A 26,425-nucleotide genomic window follows, 5' to 3' on the forward strand; every position below is an offset into this window, starting at 1 on the left:
CATCTGAATGCTTTTTGGAAAGATAGGGCTAGGAGAGTTTCTGTAGATGTTTACCGTAAGTATTTTTCTGATCTCCTGTCAGTGCCTGAGATGCTGTGTCAGCCATAACAGAAGGTGCTGTACAGAGTGCGTAAAGCTTCTAATAAGCTGAAAACAAAAGCATTTCAGAAATATTTCTTTTATTCTGACAGGACTATCTCATAGGAGCTGAAAAATGCATTTTCTGAAGCATCTAGTAGATGTTTAGTGAAATAATAACATGTTTTAAGCAGGAAATGATAGAAGGGTGAGAAAAGTTGAGACCACAAGACAGAAATGTGGGAAGAGCTGTTTTCTCTGCAGTTATTTTCTGAAGCTCCTTTTAGAGGCATTGGGTTTATTTGCCAACGAACAGCACATAGCTAGTAGTTTGCTAGTTGTAATTCATGAAACAGTTTTAAACATTTGCTAGACTAATAATCCGAAGAGCACATGAGCAGCGTAATGGAATTCGGATGCCACCTCTATGTCTTATACTCCGACCAGCCTACGCGTTGCTCAACAGTGCAGTAATTTTCTGAGAAAAGGCATTGAACACTCTATGTAGTATTTTTAACTGAGATCTTTGAGATAAACTACTTTATAAACTCAATTCTGAATCACTTCATAACTATGTGAGTTTTTTAGAAGTATCTTTTAGTTGGCAGCACTTAGGGTCTGTTGAAACTATAAGCCTAAGTCTGAAATTCAGCATTGAGCTCTAAAATGAAAACCTAGGAAGAGTGTTAAATTCTAGAATTCCATTTCCTGATGTAGCAGAATTCTGCATCCTCAGTATTCAGTAGGGTCTGGGTTGGTTATACCATGAAGGCATGTTGGTAGCATGCTTCTTTGGATGGAAGTTTTCATGAGCGATAGTCTTTGTTTGCTTCAATTCAGATAATTAGCATTTTCAGACAGCTGCTTTGCTCTTAAAAGTCACACAAAGATATAGAATAGATGAAAAAAGAAACTGTATGAAGCTGACATAAATGCTTCGTTCTTCTTTCTGTGCATTCTGGTTTGGAGGCTGGAAGATGTGGGGTAGAAAGAGGCGTGTCTAAAATATTAATGTTCATGTTTCAGCGTTAACAGGAAGCATCATATTAAATGACTGAGACCAACTTTGGACTTCAGTAGTTTCATTTTGGAATGGGTTTGATGCGAGCCACAGAAATACAAATCTTTTCTTAGACTGCTCACAGGCGTGGATAATAGGAACATTGTAAGATGCATCTGAAATTGAGAATATTTTTTTACTTTCCTATTTTTTTAACCTATAGTTTAAGTTTAGTTTCCTGTACATAAAGATGGGTGTTACTTTTTCCTGCATTTTTTTAAAGTATTGATTAGTATTTACACTTCATAAGAATGAAATAATTCTTTTTGTTTAGTTTTTGAAAAAAAAAAAGTAATTGACTAGAGTATGAAGCCAGTTCTTGCTGCTAGCATCGTAAATTTGCTGAGTATACCGGTTTTCTCGCTACATTAGCACTACCAGTGACTTTTGTTTTGGGCCATTGAAGACGATTAGAAAGTGCTAAGTGGGATTTTTCAAAAATAAATGTAGAAAAACCAGCGGGTATTATACCATCCCTAGGAATGGTTAGCGGGATTTTGAATGAAGGTAGTGATGTTCTCTTTTGAGGTCCTTATTTCTTTTCTCTTAATGGGTAAGTTACGAAGATTTGAGCTTCCTTACAAAGTTAAATTAATTCCATTTCCAAGACAGGTTTCCAGGTTCCCAGTGCTTTGCTGTGGGAACTTCCTAGAAAGCAGTTCCATCTAGTTGCATTAAATATTGAGAGGAGAGGCTAGAAGAGATAACATACCGTTTGGAAAGGTAGACCTATATTGTCATCTACCAGAAGCTAAGTGCTCAGGCATCGTGTGATTTTGGATTTCCTTCTTATCTGTGAGAAAGTGCTATCTGTGCTGCTTTGTTTTAGGGGGGGGGTGTCTGCTTCCCTTGTTGAAGGGTTTGGGGTTTTTTTTTCGTCCTGTAAGAAGCAGCAATTAAAAAAAATGGATGCAGCTTAAACATGAATATTCTTATAGCATGACTGTCTTCATGGACTGATCGATAGCACAGGGAACCAGTCTCAGAACAAGGTGCATGGGTGATAGGTCTAATTATAAACTTTCAATTACAAATACAAATTCTGTAAAGAGGAGAACCTGGAATGCTTGTATATTTATTATAAGAAGGTAATTGTTATCTGTTAACATGGCTTTTAGGCATTCCTCAACAATAAAATCATACAGCATTCTTCCTACTTTGCTGCTGCCAGTGAACAGAAGATAGAGTCAAATGTTTTATAACAGGCCTATAGTGTATTATTAATAACATGTACGCATACATGTATGTATATACGCAAATGTATATGTATATAGATATACGTCATTACTGAGATTAAAAACTAAGGCAATTAAAAATATACTAAAGGCAGTTACTGTGTTGCAGCTTCTGACTGAATGCTAAGGTACTTAATTTCCCTGGCTGTATTGCTTGGTTCTTTGTTTTGTCATAGGTTTTTGTTTAGGCTGTGGACAGTGGGAGTTCCTGTTCACAAGAGAAGATGTAGAAGACAGAGGAGAGAGACGAAAAGGAAACAGAATGAGAGACAGAGGAAACTGGAGAAATGAGACTGGGAGAGGAAGAGGAGCTAGAAAGCAGATGATAAATTAAATTAGTAGGAGAATAGGTTAAATTCAGAGAAAAGGGAAGAAAAATATTTTAGCTTCAGCCACAAAGGTAAATGTCCTGTGTCCTCTGGAAGAGGAAGGTGCCGGCTATTTCTGGCACGAGTATCAGGGTGTCAGAGGAGATGCCTGTGCTGCGTACTGTCATCTAGTAGACAAACTCAAGGCAGATCTAAATACTTCAAATTAGTAATGTTGGGTACTGAGAAGCGACTAGGCAGAGCAGCATGGATGCTCTGCGCTCTTCTTTATCCTGCCAAGAGTGGTTTGTGTTGTAATGAGTAGGGAATAGTCTGTTCAGTTTTTCATAACAGCCTTATTACCAAAGCGCTTGAACACCTAATATGATAATGGATTTTGTCATTTTCATGCTTACTACTCATGACCTGGACCTTAAAATTGGATACCACTTTTCCAGTTTGTCCCTTTTAGTAACACAATTGTTTGCATGTAACACAAATAAAACAATGAAAATTTTTGACCATAATATTTTTTCTCTTTTGCTTCATATTTGGTTTTATACATTAAAAAAATAAATACCTTGGTTATTTCTAAACAAAATCCATTCAAGAGGTGGTGGAGATAAGCTTTAATGCATGTTGTCTCTCAAGCTACAATCAGTTGGCTTTTGCAGGATGTATCATTTACCAGAAATATGCAATTTATTTTATTATTCAAAAGGTTTTGTTGTTTAAGGGCTAAAAATAATTAAAATGCTCATTTCTGCTTAATGTGAAATGTATTTTTTCCCTTTGAAAGGCTGGATAACACCTTAGAGGAAATTATATTTAAGCTGGTGCCTGGACTTCGAGAACGTAAGTTTTTCATTTGGTTTTGGATACCTGTTTGGGTTGATGGAGGGAAAATTGCTCTTTCTAATGATATATCTGTAGGATTGATTTAAAAGCTCACGTTACTGTTCTTTGATGTTAACTAGAGGAACTGCAGCGAGAGATCGAATTCTGGAAGAAAAACAAACCTCAAGAAAATGGACAAGGTGATGATTCCCCCCTCCCCCCCCATATCTGTGTATTAAGTAACATGGCTCATTAAGCCGTGTTTCTTCAAACGCTTTTGCATGTACATTGTTTTTACTAATTCAAAGATACTATGGAAACTCATAAGAAATCTGTGTAAATGTAATTTGGGCCTTCGTGTAGTGCTGCTTATCTATTAACCAGTTGTTTTACAAACACTAGCTGTTATACTGTGATTTTTATTTGCATTTCCTTGAACTCTCACTTTTCCACTTGGATTCCGAATTTTCTTAATACAGCAAGATCCAGAACCACTTGAGTTTTTTACAGATTATTTTCTGTTACTGAATTTGACCAGCTCTTCAGTAGGAGGTTGTCAAGAATTAGTTATGACAAGTAGTAAAACAGTTTTCCACACATGCTAAATAATTGTTTTATATAGATTCCAAAAACGCCTTTTCTTTTTCTTTTTTCTTTGTGTTTTTTGTTTTTTTTTTTAGTTGACTCATGAACTTCAAGAGCTTAGCATTGAGGTCCTAAGTGAGGACTACATCCGTCTGGTTTTATGGCCCTTTAATTTGACTCAAAGTTTTGATACCATAGCCTATTTGATTTGGGCATTTTAAAGAATTTTTGAAAGTCTCTTCTAAGCTAAAGAAATAGCTATTTTTAGTAAAGGCTCACTGTCAAGTAAATGTCTTGCAATGCTCTTCTGCACTCAGTTGCTTATAATATCTTCTTTTCAACTTCGTAACATTTCATTTTCTTTCTCACTAGTTTTGTTGATTTGCATTTGACATCCATGATAAGGGATAAGGTTCTTTGTTAAATAAATGAAGAACTGCAGGACAGTTTAGATGAATTTATATTAGCTTACTACAACATACTCTGTAGTGTATACCTATTCAGTTTTAAAAATACTTAGAAAATATTTTATGAAATATAGACTGTTTAGAAAACTATCTTCTGCTATGTACATCAAAAAAACCCAACCATATAATTTGCAAATCTGTAGAATGTGACTGACTTTTAACAAATTTATTCTTCTGGTTCTTAACCTTCCTCCCATAATTTAATGGTAAAGCTAATGGAGATCAGTCACTAAGTGTAATGAGTGATTGGATTGTTTTGTGAATCCAAGGAAGGCTCTAACTCTCAAAATATACTTTTAAGTCAGTACAGATATATGCAGCTCTGTTAGTGCCTGGGTCCTTGGGCTATGGAAATTTGACTCTATAAATCATTTGAAAGTTGTGATAACTCATTGAGGCAAATTATGAGCATTTAAACTATTTTCTGCCACAAACAATCATTAAGAGTCTTGTCTGAGAATAAAATATTTGATGAGAATAATTTCAGTAAGAAGGGACTGTTTCAGTTTTCAATACCATCCCCTGCAATCCCATAGTCAGTGTGGTTTAAAAGAGCCCATCGTTACGTATTTGCCACAGGTCACAACACCGTTCCCAACCTTAGTGTCTAAGATCCGTGGAAGAAAAAAAAAATCCCAGGACTTAAAATTTTCACATATCAGAAGAAAAAAAACCCAAAGAACAAAGCATATCTCAGGCATTGGTAACTCTGCCAGGAGAGTGGTTACCAGAGAGAATTGATGGGTGATTATAGGAAACAAAATCTTTATTGGTCCTTTCCAGTCTGAACTGGAGAAGGCAGAGGGCAAACAGCTTTACATTGTAAAACCGATTGCCGGATAATGAGTCACTGAATATCTGAGAAAAGCACAGAAAGTAGACAATTTTCAAGGTTTGCAAGAAAGATGAGAAAAAAAATGAGACACCAAATTGTGCCATAAAGAAAGAGGTGTGGGGGTGGCTGGGAAGTTGGTTTGTTTTTCCTGTCTTCTGTTCTTGGCTTGAGGCTTTTGACTTGGAGAATACTGAGTCCATTTTGGTGAGATTAAAATTTCTTTTTTTCTTTTTTTTGTCTTTTTTTTTTTTTAAACTTGTATCATATTGAACTTTAATATCATGCCTCTAATGGACTATCACATTGATTTCTGGAGGCTGCCTGTACAAACATCATTAATTCTAATATCTACAAGGATTTTTTTAGGAAATAGTCTGGTGCCATTTCCAGAGGAGTATTTGAATTTCTGTCAGAATATATTGAAAGATGTGACATTTTTTGTGTGTGTACCTGATTCTGGAATGATTTTATGATTGGAAATCTGCTAATTTCCCTAGTTCTGTAGCTGGTCTGCCTTTCAGGACTTTTCAAACTGCATGACTAAATCTTCCTCCGTTATTCAGCAGTGGTTACTGCTGAAAGCTGTGTATGTGTTTGCATTCTTTTGCAAAGAATCTGTGAATCATAGGCAGACTCCTTAGACTAATGCTTGTGACGAGTAGACTGTACCTGCTTGATTAGAAGAGTTTGCTTCCTGGACTTTCACTAAAAGACAGAAAAGAAATTGTAGCTTGATACCGTAAATTCTGTTCATAGCAAGATGATAGAAACAATGCATGCCTGATACACTTTCAACTAAATTTGCCAATAGCTAGTAGGGACTTGTGGACAAATCTTTTAAAATTATAAAATACTTCAAAACAGTATGAAAGAAAAGTAATGACTGTAGCTTAAAACTCAAATATGTAAACTAAACTAAGTGAACTAATTACCGTGTCTAGAAACTTAGGCATAGCTTGATATTTGTTAATGTTTTCATTCTATGTTCTCGTCTTAACTCTTCTGGATGACTTAAAGTTTGTGGTATGTGCGTGAGAACAGCAGAATTTGGTCTGAAAGTTTTTTCAGAAAATGCAGAAGTAGCCTATTCAAGTTACTTGTGATAATGTTTTATTCCAACAGAGAGCAGTCTTTGTTTTGGTTTAAATCAAAATAAGTTGGGGGTACAGAAAAAAAAGAAATCTCTAATAGGGTTATTGTATACTGTATTCCAAATTTGTAAAAAATTCTCCATTTTATGCTTCATTGTATGGTTATTATTTATATACATTGTGGCCTTATCTAGCTGGACTTGCTAGTCTTAGCATTCGTATTCAACTATGCCAAACCTTTGAAAGCTGTAGGAGATAGTGCCTTTTCCAAAGAGTTAGATTTTTAAGCCAGGAATCAATAGAACATGTAACAGCATCAGTGAAGAGAGGTAACACGGTGTATGTGATTGTATAGGATATATGTGCTCTGCCAAAAAATATGGGTACCATTCCTCTTTTCTTATACTTTTTGGTTTTTAGAGGGGAATAAGTATATGGCTATTTAGTTACAAAAACCTTCTGGAGAGACAAAACCTGGAATTTTACTTAGACCAGGTCAAAAGTAGATGAAAGTTAAGTTTTATCTTGCCTTAGTTCACCTCAGGATAACATTTCAGGAACCTGTCTGCCACAATAACCCAGTGGAGACAGTTAGTATGAATTGATTACCCAGGTTATTTTGATATACAAGTGTTGGGAATAGTTATTTCACTGTTTATTTCAAAGCAATATTATTTTGGCAGTGAGCTGCCACACCACAGAGAAGGTTTACGTGGTTGAGTGATCCTGATGCATGCACAGTTGCACACTGGACACAAACAGGTAGACAGCCACAACCATGACTTGTCCATCCACCTAATTATTTTCTGTCACATAGAAATCTGTTGTTTGCATATTACATTAAAATTTCAATAGTAAAAGTTTATTTTCAGAGATTTGTAAATGGATCAATTTAAGAATGCACTGAATTAAAATTGTTAAAGTTAATTCGAAGAAAAGATATGCTCTTGAAAATTATTACTTTAGATATGTGTTTGTTGCTACTGTGACTTTTAATTATTATTTTACACTTAAATAATGTGATATTCATATTTTACAGATGAAAGCCCAAAAGCTGATAAACCCAAAGTAGACGAGGAGTGTGATGAAAATGAAGAAGATAAAGACTATCACAGGAGTGACCCACAGATTGCTATTTGCCTTGACTGTTTACGCAACAATGGGCAGTCAGGAGATAATGTAGTCAAAGTGAGTAGTAAAGATAATCTGTGCTGTTGTTGTTGTTGGCAGAATAGCATCTTACAGGAACCAAATCATTTTATAACCATTAACAGTAAACTTCAATGTGGTGACCTGTCGCCACTGCCACGCTTATTTAGTCTCTTATTTGAAGCATTTCAGTGCATCTCAGAATTTTGTTAAAAATACAATTCCACGCAGAAATCCATCTGTGACTGGGTTTTTTTTTTAGTGGATTATAGTTTTGTATTCTTCAGCCCTGATGGTTTATAACTGCATTACACAACAGATTACATCATACCACAGAGGTACTTAAGCAGCTACCTATAGGTGAGCTGTCTCATGCTTCCAGGATTGCTGTCGTACCGTGCCAGCATGCAGCTGCTTTTCAGGTGTGTTGTGCACTGAATGACTGGGATCCAGACCTTCTGAGCTGTAAACCTGATTCGGGACTGATGTGTTGTCTGTGGCCCGGGGCAGGTCACTTCCATCTGTAAAACGTGTAGGGTAATACCTGCTAACTGCTGTTTTAAGGATTAGGGATATTTGGTTTCAATTCATGAAGGGAAGATTACCTAATGGTAATGGTATTGAGGCTAGAAGAAAGTGTTTTGAAATGCTCTTACATTTTAATAATATTTTATTAAATTACAAGGTCAAGAATTTTAAAAAGCATTAAAAATTCGTCAAATAAGACCCTACTTATATTTTCTGTGCACTGTGTTACATGTATATTTTTGGAAGTTCTTGCACAGTAAGAAAGTTTTGGTTCAGCGAGAAGACATGTATGTGTTATCACTGTCTGTTTATGCTGTATACAGTAAGAAATCTGTATCTCCATCACCATGTAGGAGTCTCAGGTTTCCAGCTTTCCTGTTGAATTAAAACTGTTAGGTCTGGATCACAGAATCTGTGATAATAGATCACGTCTCAGGTTTGTAGCTTCCCTGTATTTCACCTAGATTATTTGAGGATGTTTTTACTTCCTTTCTCTTAAGGAGTGAAGAAATTCTAAGAAACACGACATCTGTTTGACCCGCAGTGTGACTAACACAGACCCTTAAGTCATTTAAGTTCTTCTGGGGCTTTTGGTGGTGGGTTCATTGTTTTCTTGGGGTTTTTTTTTTTTCTTTTCTGTCCTCCCTTCTGTATCTTTTGGACATTTTGGACATTAGACCCAGGGAAGGGTTAAATGAACTTGTTTGTCTTCCTGTAAATTTTGCCAAAAAAGTGAACAAAAATGAACCTGTGGTGCCATTATATATTAGAAGAGAATGCAGTAAAATTGGTTACTGGTTGTAAAGATTATCAATTACAGCTGCTCTCGCACTGAAGGTTGCTTACATGCTCCAAAATTTCTAACACTTTTCCTCTAAAAAAAACATTTTCTGTTTTGTTGCTGTTGCTTCAGGGTTTAATGAAGAAGTTTATCCGGTGTTCTACTCGTGTGACCGTGGGAACTATCAAAAAGTTTCTCAGCTTGAAATTAAAACTTCCAAGTTCTTATGAGGTACATTTGAAAAAATGGTTCTTGTATTTTTATTTCCCTGCAAAGTACTAGGTTTTTATGAAATTTAATCAGATTTGAACTTGAGGAATATTTTTTTAGCCCAATCACTAAGTACTGTTCAATGTTTCAAGTGATATTTTCTGCCCTTAAATGAGAAGTGATCATTTTATCATGGTGACTAAAGTTGCTAATTAAGGAACTTGCACAGTTCTAGTAACTTCAGTTTGTTGCTCGCCTGTGAAGGAACAGATAAATGAGGTTTTGATATTTTTATGTAAAAATAAATGCTTTCTCTTTCCATGTGGCTAATAAAGTCACTTCCTACTGTTTTGGGCTAGAGCTACTGGGGAAAAGGAGAGATCAAATAGACTTACACCAAATTACTCTGCAGTGTCATTTTCTTTAGATGTAAGAAACTGTGCAGTAATTATGCAGAAGTGAGGAGCAATGCTATTTGACTCTTTCAAAATCAGATACTTTTTTTTTGCACCTTCGCTGGAGTTAGGTGGAATTTGATGGAGAGAGGGTCTTTGTTCCATGAGTGATTTGGTCTTGGCCAAGACTGTTACCTGGGGGGACTTGCTAACGTGATAGAAGTTGTGATGCAGGGTGGAGTGGGGAAGTGTGGGACTGCTGCCTCTGCTTTCCCTCTTCCCAGGGGTGCAGGAATTTTGACCTCAGCAAAGACCATTTCTTCGGCCAGTTCTCTGATGAACTGCAGGCTGCCCTTAGCGCAAATGGCAGCATCCCGCTTTGGTCAGAGGGAGGTGACTTAGGTTAGGTGCACAGGTTGTTGCAGGAGTTTGTCACAGTATCGTGACAGGCTGACAAGCCGTTTTGGTGTCATTCGGTTTTGTTAATTACGTTAATCTGTCTCTGGCACCTTAATGGCTTGTGTTACATAGTATCTGCTTACTTCAAAATTTTGACCTTTTTTTTCCTCGGAAAAACAGAAAAGCATTATGGCTATAGTAATGAAAGAATTTTCAAACACTTTCAGTGGAGGGTAGAAGTAAGATGCACAGTTTAAACCAGTCATTCTTCACAGTAAGATCATTACTTTTTTTTTTGCCTTCAGTTAACGAAGAATCTCGTTTGTATACTTCAAAGTGCATGTTCCTTGTAATTTATAGTTATTTTTAAAGTATTTTAAAAAAAATTATTATTTATTTTTAAAAAATGAAAATTACCGTACTTCTGGTTTGTATCTTTGGGTTTGAAAGAGCATTGAATAGTAAGAAGGCCTTCAAAATAAGCACAAGGCTTTCTTTTCAAACAGAAGCCATGTAATATAGATGAATATAGGGACTGTTTGTCTACCAGTGATTACCTACCTAGTTCAGTAGACTTTCTTCTGTCCACACCTTACTGAAAGCACGAAAGGGAAAAAATTAAGCAGAATACTACTATTAAAAATAGCAATATAGTTTATTGTTAGTATGTAGTATTTATCCAGATTTGATATACATGTCTGATGGAGTTCTAGTAAACTGATAGGAGTTGAGGGATTAACTCTGAGATTCACTTAGGAGTTCATTTAGACATTAAAATTCTGTATCCCTTTGTCTTACTGTTCGTTCTGTTGTATTTTAAGCTGGATGTACTATGCAATGGAGAAATCATGGGGAAGGATCATACTATGGAATTCATCTATATGACGAGATGGAGACTAAGAGGCGAAAACGTAAATGCTGTTACATTTTTAATAAATGCTGTTTTGGTATATTTGTTATAGAGAGTATACATGCTTTCACAGCTTGGACCAAAATACATTCTGTGACCCTTCAAAAAACCCGTATTTAAAAGTGCATTTGAATGTTTTCTGGATTTCTTACGTTAAACCCTGAGTAAAACACTGTAGCAAGTATATTGTGCAGATTCTGAAACTTTAAAATAGCAGGTGTTCAAAGTTTACATGCAAGTTTTGCTCTGAGTTTTAAGTCAAGTATCTGAAAACCCAAGCACTTGTTCTTTTTCTGCAAATTTGCTTTTAGTGACCTTTTGAGTTACAATAGTTGGGGAATTTGCATTCAGCAGTTCTTTATTAAGAATCTGTTTTATTCAGTAGTAAACTGGAAGTGACACTGAAAAATTATTGGAGAAATCTAATTGTTTTTATTACTGTTTCTGTTAATACTACATCCATTTTTTTAGATATGCTCTATAACACTAACACCCAGATAACACAGATAAATGGGTTTTCCTTGCTGCTTGTGTATATCTTAGAAATGCAATATTGAACTTGCTAAAAGACATTTCTTTCAGGTCTGAGATTCAGTTTGATTTAGTAGCCCTTATATATTGCCTTGTATATTCTTTTAAAAAAGTCATGCCCCCATTTCTTCTCTTTCCTTTATACGGTCGTTTGTGTATGTCGATTGTTCTCCACTCTTCATTGCTTTGTAGTATATGCAGATTTTTTGTCTACCCCTACCAATGGAGGCTATATTGGAGTGCAGCTAAGGTTAAGCGCTTAACATCTGTTAATGTACTGATTTGTAGAAAATTCCAAACTTTCTGTACCTTTTTTTTTTAAAAAAAACCCTTCCTAGTACTCAGAATAAAAAGCACTGGGGCACGGACAGAGAAGACAGAGGATTAAGCACGCTGTGGAGTTAACAATCCATAAGTTTCTTAGTTTTACTTTACTCTGATGCGGGGGTGGGAAGGACAGATTTTTATAGGAATTAGGGGAGTTAATGTGTATAGGCAAGTATTCATTAAATTTGAAAGTAGTATTGCACTGAAATTTGATGATTACTGAAACCCCAATTTTGTACCAATAAAGGAGCTGTAAGTAGTATTTTTTTCCAATGCTGCCCTGAAACCAGTGGGTGTTTGTCTGGTTTGCCATGTTATATTTTTGTTAGCATTGGCTGTACTTTTAGGAAATATTGAGGCAACAACTTTGGTGATAATAGAATTCTTTCATGACATTTAATTCTGCAGCCCCTGCCTACAAATGGACTTTTGGCAGTTGCATTGGTTTGGAAGCAACAGTAACTATAATCTTGACAAAAGGGACATTATTTGTACTGGTTAGAATTTTTCAAAAATCTCAGAACTATAATTTTTGATATTAAGCGAATATAAGAGTTGACAACTCTTGATTAAATCTGTAAATTGTGTTTACATACACATAGTGTAGTCAGGTATGTGTTCACCTTTTCCTCTATGTAGTTTTAAATCGCTTCTCTGAAGTCAGAGATGACAATCTAAAACCTGTAAAAATTGCATTGTGCTGGCAATAAATCCAGTAACATCTGGGCTTCTATGATTTTGTTTTCCCTAACTGTGTTGGGTCTTGTTACGAAACAGAAGTTGCAATGGTAATTCATTAACAATCTCTTCTTTTGGATGAAGATCAAGTAAATCCATTGTTTCCATCTTTGGTACTATTCACCGTGAGCTTTTACTGGCACACCTGTGGACCTTACAAGAGGTAGAGTAGTAAAGGGAAAATATCCATTTATTAATTAGAGGATTCTTTCCTGTTTTAAATAATTAATTTTAAGCTTTACATTTGAACATTTTAAAAAACATTAAATGGTAAATGTATATGTCCAGCTGTGGATGCCTCTTATCTGATCAGAAAATCATCTCCTTCGCAGTTTCGGTGTCAGAACTGCTCATCTTCGCAAGTCTGCTCACAGGATGGCACTTGTTATCAGGTAAGAGGCACTCACGACTGTACATACTACAGTCATTAAGGTCCTGTCAGCGCTTCAGTTGTAATCCAAGTTGTGGAGTTTTTATAATTCCTCACTACAAGGTGCTAAAGGTCTATGAGCAAGGCCTGACCATTTTTGTTCATTCAGAGAAGGCTTTATTGAATGAATAAATAGAATCTACTCAGAAGGTTTAGGGGTTTCTTTCATTTTATCTTAGGCTTTTTTTGGTTTTTTTTTGTTAGGAACCATTCTGTAGGCTGATGTCTGCATCAGTTTGGAAGGATTATCTACCTATTTCTATCTCATCTTTCCAACTGGTAGCATTGGGCAATCACTGAATCAAAAGAGACTACATTTGTTTCATCTCTTTATGGCAATTCATATGTTCCTTGTAGTGGAGTAAAGGAATGTTAGATTTTTCTAATACTGTGTTCCTTTCACTTCTTTTAAAATTAGAGATGGAATAATGACTTACCTCTAGAATATAACAAACCTGACCTTTCAGAACCTCCAAACTGAAGTTGTTTTCTAAATATCATTGATCAAACTGGTTTATACCTATATGAAAAATATTTCTGTTTCCTCATTGAGAACTTTGATTTTAACTGATTTCTAAAAGTTACTTTGGAAGTTTGGAATAATATTTTCGCTTGAGCAAAAGATTAAAGTTAATGATAGAGAGCCACTCCCCACGATGGGTGGGATTGACCTACCACAGTCATGCCTACTTCAATGATTAGAATTGTTCCAGCATAGTGCATTTTATTTATACAGTTGGTTTGTAATTTTGTTTACAAAAAATATTGAGCCTTACTGGCTTACGTGGCAAATTCAGTGAGGTGACTGCTCTGTCTCTGCCTGTGTGCACTTCCAATTAGAGCTGAGTACTTCTAGAGACAATCTATATAATCAAAGTGAAAAACATGTGAAATAGTATTTAAATAATATGGTAGTCATATCCTATGCGAAAAACTCAGAGAGCAAGTAATCTATGATACTACAAATATATGTTTATTTATTGCACATGCAGACTACTCATGGTGCTCCCTGTCTTCTCTCCCAAATGCCTCTGCTACTGTTGAATACCTCTTGGTTTATGTTTTGATCTCTCTGCACTCCAGTTTGTAAATCTCCAACAAGTATGATCACATTTAGTTCTGGTGATTGTTTTACTACCATGGCATGGAAAGTTTATTAACTTCTCTGCAGTGATAGCTTCCTCTTTTTGGTCACTGAAGGTCATCAGTATTGCATTTGAAGGATGCAGTAAAATATTTCTGGTTTTAATGATAGCTTCTGTAATAATTCTTTGTAATTCCAAATTTGCAATTAAAAAGGCCTTAAACCAATGAGGTTCCTGTGCCCTGTGGCAGAGAGGTAGTTAAGCCCATAGAGTTGCTGTGACAGTAAGATTTTCCTGGGGTTTGTGCTAGACAAAGTGTCCAGTATCCTAATGAAGTTAAGAGGAGAACATCAGACTTGAATGAAATGCTGACAGACTGAAAAAATAAGACATGTAGTGAAACAGAACTTCCAGCACCAGGAGCCCAGGCATTCCACGGCACTTTCTGGAAACCCACCCACTCTCGCCTCCTGTTCCACAACAGTTTTGTCCAATTCAGGGATCCAAGCAGTTGATTTGCCTTTTTTTTTTTTTCCCAGTAAGAACTAATAAAAATATTTCACTGGATCTGAAGTATAGGAGTTTGAATCTGGAGGAGAAGTGAGCCCTCATCTCTCGAAAAATAAGCTGACAGCAATTTGACCTGATATTTTTGGTTTTTTTTCTTTTTAATACCGGAGTAGCCTGGCTCCCATTAACTCGTGATGACAACTAGTGTAGCTACGGAACCTCCGTATATATAAAAATCAAACAAAGCACATAATCTCTAAACGGACTTTATTTTAGAAAGTATAAAATCTCAAGATTGCTTTTCCTCAAACACAGCAACGCGGAAATTAAAGGAGTTGTTTGAGCACTCAGATGTATATGTTGTAAAACACATAACTCAGGAAGTATATAAAAGCAGATACAGGAATCTTATCTTAATGCAAATAACGACAACTAACCGACTTAGAGATTAAATACAGTTTTGAAGTAGAAGTATGGATTTAACTCTTGAAATGCCTAGAATTATTTCTTAAAATAAAACTGATTGCCATATACATGTGTCCTGGGGATAAGCTCTGGCTATTCTTAAGGCAATCTTTAATTGCATTTTCTCTGTATTTTTTATGAATTATGTCTTCATGTTTTCTTGTCTGTCTTTGTTGTTGTTTTTTCTCTTGCTTTTGTTTTCAGTCTTACCCTATGGTACTTCAGTATCGACCTAGAATTGACTTCGGTTAGACCAAAGGGCCAGATCCCACTGAGATGAATCCTGCACTATTTGTTTACCCATCGACAGATTGCACAATGAATGGATGTGCCTGGATTAGGGGGACACAACCAGATTTTCAGCATGCAAATAAGGACATTGTCTTTCTTTAAAATTGTCAGTTGCATCTCTGTTGTTTCTATTAGAGCAAGCCAAGTGCCATTCTGCTACTGAAATGTGCATAAGATATTTGTGTATCTTACGAGTGTGCTGCAAATCATAGCCAAAATCATGAAGTGTACAGTCAAGATTCAAAAACTATGGAATATTTTTGCTTGCGTGTTAGAAAAATTTTCTGGTCCTAATATTGATTACACTAGCAAAATGGCAGAGTGCTCATTCCATGTGGTGTTGCAGTTTCACACACTTACTATTTTACTGAATATTGTTGTTTAAATCATAGAGTACTGTACAAATAACTAAGGATTATACCTTGAAAATATTTTGTATAGAAAATATATTTAGAAAAGTGGTGATTGGGCCACTACCTTTTTCTTGATAAGCTTCTCATGGGTCCAGGTATAGCTCACTCATGAGTGTGCAACAGTCCTTTTGCGGTGAATGAAGAATATTTTCCTTTAAGAAGAGATCTAGAACATGGTAAATTCAAAACAGTAACTTTAAATCTTCTAAATAGATCCTGCTAATATTGCTTAAAAGCATCGCAGCCTTTGTGATTGCACTTTTCTGTGGTTTCCCTAAAGATTGGAATTTGGGATCCTAGCTATTTTTGGAAAATGGCTTCTGGTCAGATTACATTTCTTCTAATAAAGCCTCCCTAAAAAAGAAGTTAAAACCAGTGTGTCTATGGAACAAATAAATTTCACTGTAAGATTCCAACCAAGGCAAAATTTTACATTAATTATTGCCTTTCAAAGTAAGCATTTCCTTTTCGGATTGGTTGGAGGTATACAATATGCTAAAATAAAAATAATATATAGCTTTAATTACATTATATATCTCTTGTGACTCTCTGGAGTTTAGAATTCATTATAGCAATTTTCATTCATATTTCCATAAAATTAGAGGTAATGCAATACTGAAGATAAGCAGTCTGACCAAAATAATTCAGGTCGTCTTTTTCCTAAGACCTGGGAGTGCTGGATAAAAAGTGATTGTTGCCTTAGGTATTGCAAGCGTAATGGTTCTAGTATAGAATGTTTCTTGAGGTTTCTGGTAATGTTGCAGGGAGCGTAGGAATGCGTATGTTTTCTGTGGTCTTCTGTTGTCTTTGCTCTGCTTAAAAGTCAGTTGAGTTTTTCACTTCAAATTCTGTGGAGATACTTACCGTTCAGTACGTTTATGTAATTTCTGCCTGCTAGTATTGTACATAACTATTTACTTTCTTAGGCCTTTTGCATACAGCAAAAAGGAACCAAATCAACTTTTCAGAAGCTACTGTAGAGTGAACTCATCATACTTAGATAAGGCAAAGTGAAAATTCTATCTTGGGATCAAGTATAATAGATAGATGCAAGGCTATTATTTCTTTGTAGGCTTTTGTTCATGTACGTTAGTATGTTTCTGTAGGAGAAAGAAGCATGTTGTGGATTAAATCTGGCCCCTTTAACGTTAGTAGGAGTTCTAACATGGATGACTTGAGGAATCCATATGTAGTTGGGTTAACTTCTACCATTGCACTCCAAAGCCCGTAGGACATGCAGAAATAAAGACACTGTCGGTAGCAGCCTGTTTAGCAAACCTGCCATTGCAGGTCAAGGTTGCACATATTGTGCAGATGCCGGTGAACCTGGGGAAGCAAACCATTTAGGAAGCTGCTGCTCCTTTCCGCAGGCATAGTGTGCTGACTGGTATAGGCACTGCTTTGCCCACGCTGCAGATGGAAAGGGGTATACATGCTGGCTGCGGGAAGCGATCGGCTTTTTGCCCACCCGGTCTATGATGTGCTACTTGACAGAAACAAGAAGATACTCTTTGTAGGGAGGGCTTTCATCCTCTGCAGAGTCTCTAGGGAAAAACAGATTCTCTTTTCTGTATATAGAGGTCCTCCTCATGGAGCAGCTCGGAAGAGCAGAGCATGCATTCTAATTGCAAATCATTCTTCTCTTTAGTATATACAGTCATTTTGTATGGTAGAAATAGGATATTATTTGTAAATATTTACATGCACATACAAATGACACCTTACAATTTTTATATACTTCACTTGTTTTTATACCAGAATTTTCACTGTAGGTTCACTTGACATAAGACGCCTGTTTCAGCTTATCACAAACCTAACAGTAGTACTCTTAAGCATAATTTCTGCTTGGTCCAGGGGACGATATTTTTCTCAACAATTGCACTTGCTGTTTTTGACAAATTTGAGCAGACTTGTTTTAAAAAGAGAAGAACGTGTTATTTTTAATCCATTTTCAGTTATCTTACACAGAAGGTTGCATCCACCTAACAGGACCCCTGAAACAGGACTACTGCAGCCAAGAGAAGATTGGACTCTTTAATGCCTTTCTGTATTCACAACCGAGAACCATGAATTCTCTTGGCCGGAATTGGACATTGCTTTAATTCATGGTAGTTTCTTGATGCAACTTAAAGCTAGATTACAGAAGGCAAATCTTCATTTTAAGCATGAAAATACTGACAGATATGATCTAATGTTCCCAGCTGAGAATAATGGCATTAAATGCATATGATGTAGCCACCTACACTTTATGCATTTCTGATCTGATGGCACGGTGCCTGGGTGCTGTTATGATTTAATAGGTTTGTGTAGCAGTGAAGTGCCAGCGAAACACGTATCTTAACTTGGCAGCTTGTATCACACAGGCATTGCCGTCTTTACAGGAAATTTCTCTCCCGTATAGTACCTGTGTGCCATGTGTCTACAGATATGCATATTTAATTCATTTGTGCCAATTAAGAATATCTGAACAGCACAGGAATATGAGAACATGTGTATGGATTCCTCTGTGCCAAAGATGGGGTAAAGTGAAATGTCTACCTAAGGATTCCACTAAAGCTGCACCATATGCCATCCTAGAGCAGATTGCTGGGTACAGTCACACCTTCTGAGCATTTCCATGACAAAGTGTCACCACTGCATGTCTGGAAAGAATAAGAATACAAAATAAGTGTTGCTGCCGCAGTGTTTCTATGGCTTTCCCATATTGGCAGTACCTAGCTGGGGAGGGATAAGCCCTAAAAAATCCCACGCTACTACCTAACCTTGCGCTCTCTTATCTAGCACATTTGGTGCTTCCTCCCCCAACCCCCCCCAAAAGCAAAAAGCTTTTATCTGCATTTAGCTCTGGGGTAACTCATTAATGAAAGTCATAAGCAACTTTTTGTTGAGCATAGCTGTATGCTGCATTTGTCTGGTAACACACCGTAAGCTATATTTTACAAGTGAGGTCCTGTATCTCAAATAATATGGAATGAGATGATTAATCAAGAAATATATCTTCCATCATGCATTACTACACTGCTCATAGCTAAGGGCCTAGTCCTATAAGCATATATTTATTTGGATGAAATACCAAATAAGATTATTACGATAATCTAAGTGACTCACCACTATAGTAGGTACTGTTCATATGAAAGCTGCTGGGATTTGGGTCCTAGGAGTATGCAGCACTCTAAGTATATTGTGCATACTCAGCTACCTTGCAGTTGTTATGCAATAAAAATATCTAAAAAGTATTATTTTGACTTTAACGAAAATGCTATATAAAGGAAAGTGCCTGATTATTAATACAGAATATCTTCTAAGCCCATTATTTGCATCTGGCAGGGTAATATTTGCTTCTGTATTTTATCTATGGTCTTAATATTTTCAGCAAGAATATTTCATAAACATGCTGTATTGAGAAGCTTTCTTTCCTAGGAAACAAGCAGAAAAAGAAGTGTGTTCTGTTAGTTTTTTTCAATTTTAAATTATCTATCTCAGTAGAAACTATATGAAAAGAATTACTTCTATATAGAAATTATTTCATTTTCAGCGTGAGGAACCCTTGAATTGTGGATCTTGGTCGTCTTTTCTCCTAAGGCTCGAACAATTTGGCGCTACTTTTCTCTTCTGTAGTTATCAAAAACAGTTCTAGTATATCTGCAGGAGAAAAGAGATTGGTCACAGTCCCTTTAGATATAAGCTAGGCTCATGTTCTCCACTGTAGGCAAAGTGGTGGCCCAGAGTTCCATCTCATCTCTCCCTCGTATAATTGTTAGACCTGACTTTGTGAGAGAAGTAAACAATTTTCCTTCTCTGCTGTTTTCTAAAATAACAGAACAGGCCAGTGTTTAGTCCTTTAATTGAACTAATCACTGAGTTGTGTGGTTCCATTTGTGGTTTGGTTTGGGGGGCGGTTTGGTGGTTTTTTGTGTTTTTTGTGGTTTTGTTTTGTTTTACATTTTCTTATCACTGAAGACACCAAGAGGCATTCACTCCCCAGTAAAAATATTCTTAGGAGGACTTGCAACAAAAGGCATAGCATCCAGCTCAGCCAGGTACTATATCTGGTAGAAATATTGGAGAGCAGCTAGTTGTTCAAAGCCAGTCTTAAGTCTCAAAATAAACAGATTGAGCCCTCTTTATAGAGGGGCTGTTTATTAAACATATGTAATTGTATACATGTTCCTTTTCTGGGTTAAGTAAAGGTGGCCCTTCCACCTCGGAAAAGTCCAGTGGTAATTGTCAATTTTGGCAGAAACGATGACACGTTGGCAAAAATGGCATCGAGCCTGCGTTGGTCCCTACTTACTCTCGCCCTTATTCACCCAAGCTCTTGTCAATAGCTCCAGGGGATCCGGCTGTCGCCCAAGATAGAAAGGAAGAGTCAGTTTATTTACAGATCATCAGAGAATACATTTACAATGGAACATTAAGATTTTCAGCAGTTCTTGTTTTGCTAGTAAACACGTGTACAATGTCCACTGAAGAGAACAAAGCTCAATTTGATAATCAAGCTAACTTTTCCTGTCAGGAGCTAGAGAGTCTAAGGTCCTTTAGTAATTCATAATTGCCCTGTTAACCAGTTTCCACGTGGGCCTAGTGGAAATCCTATGAATTTAATATTGGCATTGGTCAGTTCCTGCACCTGCTGTTTCAGATGTTGATATTTCCTAGTGTTTTCTGTCGCTGCGTCCGCCAAAGATGTTGATTCACCTTCATATCTTACTGTGATGTCAACAACCAGGACTTGGTCATCTTTTACAAATACCAAGTCCGGTTTGTATAGTTCGTTCTGCTCATCATTCAGCAGCTGTTCTTGGAATACTACCCAGTCCTCCTTTTTTGCCTCTTCAACCAACATTTCACATAACTGATGGTGTCTTTTGATTCTGGAATCCTGTACTGCCGGGCAGTACCCAATAATGTGTGTGCAGGACTCAATTTCCACCTGATAGTGCTGGCAAAATTCAATTTGACTGTCCTGTCTACCCCTTGCTAAGAATTTTCTTGTTGGGTAGACATTGGCTCTTAGTTGTAATGCAGTAATAAGCTTTCTGTGGGGAACCCCCCCCCATAAAACTCTATGCAGTTGTTGCTGATCTTATCCCTCTCAAAGCTGGAAATAGCACAGCGCTGGGACACCAGCCTGGTTCAGTTTTCAAATTTCTGTTTTCTCCAGTTACAGGGCCTCAGAAAGACGACTTTTGGAGCGGGTGTCTCCCATTTCAAGACCAATTCATAAAATACTGTTCAGTTACATGGACTGATCAAACTCATTTTCATCTGGAAAAGACCAAAGGCAGTTAAGACTTGTATGCCTATCCACAGCGAATACATAAACGTGGAGATGCTTAAATCAAGAGCTTGGTGCAGTTTATTCACTTAACCTAGGCAGGCTGAAGGCATCCGTTTGGTTCTGTCGAAAATGCGTGTATCACGCAGGTCTCACTTTATTTCACGCCGTGTTATTTTATTATTTATCTCAGCTGAAATGTGTATTCAGGCACCTTGTGTCCTGTACTTAATTCTAGGTTCTTACGCATCCCTTGCCCATTCCCATACCCCACCCCATCTCATGCCCAACAAGTAGAAACATTGAGGAGTTATAAAGAAGAAAATTGCCCATGAGGAATCCACTCCTAGGTTTCGTTTGTCAGGCAGCTCTCAAGGACTTAAGTAAAATTTTCGCAGTTCTGCATTTTTTAATGCTTTATAGCCGGTTTGAACAAGGTAATGCTTCCGCAAGGTGTTCCGCTAAAGACGCTTGGTTGAGGAAGGATTGCAGTCTACTGCAGCATTTTCCAGGATGGCTTCCAAGTTACAAGCGGATCGATTCACCCTAAAGGAAATGTGAAAAGCTTCCAACTGCTTATTTACCACTAGTTTTACCACTTATGGGTAGTCTGGCCTTCAGACCTCTGCTGAAACGTCTTTCTGTAGGAACGTCCTCCAAAAAGATGATCTTATAATGGTAATATATTTTTCTTCATAAGTAGATCTACCTGTTGAATTTTTTTTTTAAATTACTGTCTACACTGTCTGTAGATCAGATTAAAACATCAGATACCAGAATAGGGAATAGATTAATTAATGAATTCCTGACACATTCTTCCATCCAAGGTGTGAGCCCTAAATCATCTTCTGAATTCAGGTAGCTTGCTACTACAGTTGAGTAGGGATGTTGTTTTATTCTCTAGTAAGCAAATGAGATCTGTGCAGTTCCAGAGTGTGGCAGTGAAACGAGGAGCTCTATAGGTGGGTAGAAAGATCCAGGCTACTTTTTGCACTTGCAGAAGGAGACCCAGTTCTGTAGGCTCAGGATGGAGGAGACATTCTGGAATGAAAGATGTCTACAAGCAGAAGTTTTTGTAATTACATTAATTTTAACCAAAGAGAGGCATTAGTTTGACTTTGCATGTTTATCTGAACCATTAGGCATACTTTTCTTTGAAGTAACTTTTATGTGTATTTTTAGCAAATGCTTCTAACAAGGTTTAATAATGTGACAGTTGACAGGATGAGGTGAACAGAAGTAATTACAGTGCATTTTCCTTTTTCCTCATGATAGCGAGCGGAAAGCAAAGTAAGAGTTGAGAGTAGATTGCGTACGAAATCGCTGCAACAGCAAAATGTTTGTGCTGCTAGTTAACGTACTGAGGTTTGTATTACAAATGAAGTTGTAATAAAGACGTTTATTATCAAAGTGCGAGGCACATATTTTATGACGGTATTCTACTGCTAAAATTATGTTTTGTATTATATTGACTCTAGTAGACATTGTCGCTGTTGTCTCACGAATTTTGATGCGGTAAAATGAAGCGTGCTCCCTTTTTACTGAAAAGTATCACAAACTAATTGATTTAAAATTACTCTTTGTTTCAGATATTTAGCTTGTTCATAAAAAAAAAGGGTTTTTTAAAATAAACTATTTTGGTGGATAATCTGATTGCCTAACAGTTTTAAGGGACGTATTTAATACCAAAGGTAAAGCCACCCAGAAACTGACTTGGAATAAGGCACTGACGCTTTTTGGGAGTGCAGTGGTCAGGAGTTACACCTGGAATCAGTCGAGCAGAACTTAACTGCTGGTAGCTGTCTCTGTCACCGAGCTGAAGGGTTAGGCACGCCTAGCAGTTTCCAAAACAAAACACAAAAGGAAAAAAAAAAAACAACAGGAGTGGCATAAAGGTTGAGTTAACAGACCTCGAGTAGCTCTTTGAGTCATAGCTCATGTTCGCCAAGAAAAGCACAAAGGCTTGCATTACTGATGTGTCTGCTATACCTGGCCTGTGAACTGACAAAAAACCAGTGTGCTGTCAATCCTGTAAACCTTCCAAAGCACAAAATATTCACCAAGCTACTTTGGGGTTTTCTAGCTGTAGTTCAGTGATATTTTGGAGGGTGGAGAGGACAGACTTGGAGGATAATGAGAAGATATTAAGTATGTTTTACAGATTTTTATAGATATTTTTTTAGCAAATGGCATTGCTGTCCTCGATGTGAGACCAGTGGTTAGTAAGAAGTCAATTATTTTACTTGTGCAGTATAAAATAGAAAGAATACAGACAGAAATATCTTGATTTCCTTTTCCAGGTTAGTGATTTAGCTAAACTGGAAAGTAATAGGACGATTTAGTTATTTAGCTGACTGAGATACTTCATTCTAAAAACTAGCTGATCGTATTTTCATTTCCTCAAATACGAGCTTAGAATAACCGTGAAGCAATGCATCATTTTTTCCCTTATTGCAGACTTAACTATTGAAAGGAAAATATTTTGCATTTTCTAAAATGAATGCAAAGCCTGAGTTGTTGGATGTTCCAGGCTACTGAATAGATGATATAGAGTTACTCTCAACGGATTTTTTTTGGGATGGGGGCCTAAGTGTCCTTATATAAGCTGTGATCCAAGTTATGATAAGAAAGGAGCCTATGGTGAGCAGTAATAATGTTCTAATGCTTCCTTGCATTTGATCAGTAGTTAACCAGTTTTTAATATAACAGCCCTCACAGTACTTAGGAGCTCATAGAACTTATTGTGATGTTATGTTGCTAATTTGTTTTAAAATATAAAATGTTTTAAGCTTTTTGTCAAAAGTGATAACATCATATTACAAAAACCTTTTTGTGGTTGTAAAATTTAGCTTATAAATCATTCAAATTGAAGTGAAAAAAACACAGGTCATTGTTAATGACAGTCTATCCTACTATTAAGAATATATGTATTTTTGTAAAGGAAAAGCACTTGTAGATATTTAATCAGTCCAGTATCTATCTATGTTAATGTTTTGGAAAAAAAAAAAAGAAAAAAAGAAAACAAAATGCTGCTTAGAGAATCACATATTTTTATGTTTTGTGCTCAAATGCATTTTCTGTTGGTTTATGGAATGTTTATTCTGTGTGAAGCTGTATAGTTAGTACAGCTGGGCTAAATGCATTTCTTTCTTTAACTTAATCAGTTGTACCTGACTATGATAATATCTTTTCTGTCCGATCAGAAAGCTAATTGCGAAACAGACTGGTGGTGCTGTTTTTCATCTTTGATACTCACTTCATTTTGCCTTATAACATTTCTACTTCATAACAGTTATAAAAATACCCTAATATTTTTGTGATGTTTGTGTTTTCATGGATGTTTCAGGGTATAGTTGGTTATTCGGTTGAATCTTACTATAAACATTTTTATAAAATGGTGGCAGAATTTTGTGTACAGTATTTAAAAAAACAGTTCCCCAGACGAAAAAATACGCCGGATTAGGCAAGTTGAGGAATCTGCTGCTGGATACATGCATGGAACGTGATTGCATCACTAAAGTTTCTGAGCATTTGTACAAATAGTATTTTTTAAAATCAGAATAACTCATTTCTTTGTAATATTCTGCAGTTATTTAGAACCTCACTCTTTAACTGTATTTTGATTCAAAATAGTGCATTAATGCAGGTTTAGGGGGAAAAAACCGAAAACAGTAAGGCAAAGAGTTTTATTAAATGACAGTAGAGAGTGGTGACCACATTCGTTTGTCGTTATTAATGTACGGTCCAAAATCTGTGTAGTTATTTCAGTGGGATTCTACAGGGGTCTGCTCCGTGGGCCTGATGCTGAGCTGTGCTCTTCAGCTTGACCTCAGTGGAGCTGCGTCCTTTAATTATCCTTGTAGCTAAGACCTGAAGCGACCCAGAGTTCCCACTTCCTCACTGAATTTCCCTTCACGGGTGGTTAATACTGTGTAAATTCAATCTTATTGTATTGACCTTCCCACGAGTAAAGTTCTGCAACGTTGAGGGCGTACACTAGCAGTAGAACTCAGTGTTATAAAATCAGCTGAGTAAATACTTGCATCGTTGTCGAATTGGGGGAGAATTCCACTCAGACTATGAACATCTGTAATGCCGCTGTCTCATCAATGCGCGTGTTCCACAAAGATCCGCAAGTGATCAGGTTTTGATGTGTTTTATTATTTGAGTATTGTCCATTTTTATTATTTTTGTTAAGAGCTAATTTCTGCATTAATTCATTGGGGTCAACATCTCAGGGTCCACAAAGTAGCAGTTAAAAAACTTAAATCCATTTGACCTGAGTGCAATACCAGTATTGCAGTCTTGTCTCTCTGAAAGAACCAAATATGCTGTGTTTCGAAGTATTTTTAAAAAAGCACTGTAAATTTCACCCAGTTTTACCAAAGGAATAGTTGGTTTTGGGGTTGGTTTTTTTTTTTATTTTAAATCTGCTAAAATCCATAGAAGCTGAGTGTGGCCCTGGAAAAGATGAAATGCCTATAACTGAGTTAGCACTAGTGAGCAATTTTACATTCGCTAAGGGAAGTGCCGGTACTAGGGGGGGTTTTTTTTTGGTGAAACCCCGTGGTCCTGCCTCTTGATGTAGAGTGAAGCGTGCCTGTTCAAAGCTGCATCGACATTTGTAAGCAAGATTTATTTCAGAGCAACGGCTCATGCAAACCCTGTGAACGGACCTTTTAGGATCTTGCGTATAAATCTGATACGTAATGATATTTCTGATGACGTAACTACCTGTGTGGCTCAGTACCAGTGATGTTAAATGGAGTGCTTCATGCTAAGAATGTTCCCAGCACCTCCACAACAGCTGATAACGAATGACAGTTTGGTGTGACCCGTATGCTGCAAGATGCCTCTAGCCCAGTTGGATTAATTTTATGAAAAATCTAGATGAGCAAGAAGTATAACTAATCTGCTTACTAGCACTGAATTGCTCCTTTCTCAAAGCAATAAATATATTCATGTTGTAACATCTGTTGTGCAGCCTACAATACGAGTTGTTTTGTTGCATTGTTTCTATATAATTTATTTTGTGCAATAAAAAAAATCTCTGGTTTTATCTGACTTCTCTCTAGTTTGTAATAATGTTTGAAGTGAAACATTTTATAGCTTTATATCTTAATCATGGAAGCGTACTCGCAGAAATGCAGAGTAGAAAATGGAATGCAGTAATATTTTGCCTTCTAGAAAAACCAGAAGGTACTTTCATGGCCTAATTTTGTTCTCATTAATGTCATAGAGTGTGTTACCATTAATTTCCGTGGGTGCGAAGCCTGCCTAACGCTCAAGTTGACTGGATTTGGCACCCGAATTGTAAAATATAACCAGGTGGGTTACACAGTGTGACTGTGTGTTTGAGGCTCTTTTAAAAAGTACCTTTCAGCGCTTAACGACCCCATAGAGCCTCTGCCGCAGTTTCTTTAAACCTAATTTCACTGTTTTTTATGATGTCAGATTTATTTTTTCCTTTTTATTCTCCCTTTTGGATG

At 36.7% G+C, this 26,425-nt stretch overlaps 1 protein-coding gene across 4 annotated transcripts in view; it reads left to right on the forward strand.

Annotated features, from left to right (window-relative positions):
- Nucleotides 1–26,000, forward strand: part of PCGF5 (polycomb group ring finger 5) — a 72,541-nt gene extending 46,541 nt beyond the window's left edge. For 3 of the 4 annotated variants that reach the window (XM_064463785.1, XM_064463783.1, XM_064463784.1), the window contains 7 exons: nt 3,481–3,536; nt 3,659–3,718; nt 7,536–7,684; nt 9,087–9,185; nt 10,780–10,869; nt 12,797–12,856; nt 15,159–26,000. In XM_064463785.1, the coding sequence (XP_064319855.1) occupies nt 3,481–3,536; nt 3,659–3,718; nt 7,536–7,684; nt 9,087–9,185; nt 10,780–10,869; nt 12,797–12,856; nt 15,159–15,206 (562 nt within the window). In that variant the 3' untranslated portion in view covers nt 15,207–26,000. The remainder of the gene's footprint in view (nt 1–3,480; nt 3,537–3,658; nt 3,719–7,535; nt 7,685–9,086; nt 9,186–10,779; nt 10,870–12,796; nt 12,857–15,158) is intronic. The other variant, XM_064463786.1, reaches the window with a different exon arrangement.
- The last annotated feature ends 425 nt before the right edge of the window (nt 26,001–26,425 follow it).

This window comes from Phalacrocorax carbo, chromosome 12 (genome assembly GCF_963921805.1).
Source record: "Phalacrocorax carbo chromosome 12, bPhaCar2.1, whole genome shotgun sequence".
NCBI classification, from domain to species: Eukaryota; Metazoa; Chordata; class Aves; order Suliformes; family Phalacrocoracidae; genus Phalacrocorax; species Phalacrocorax carbo.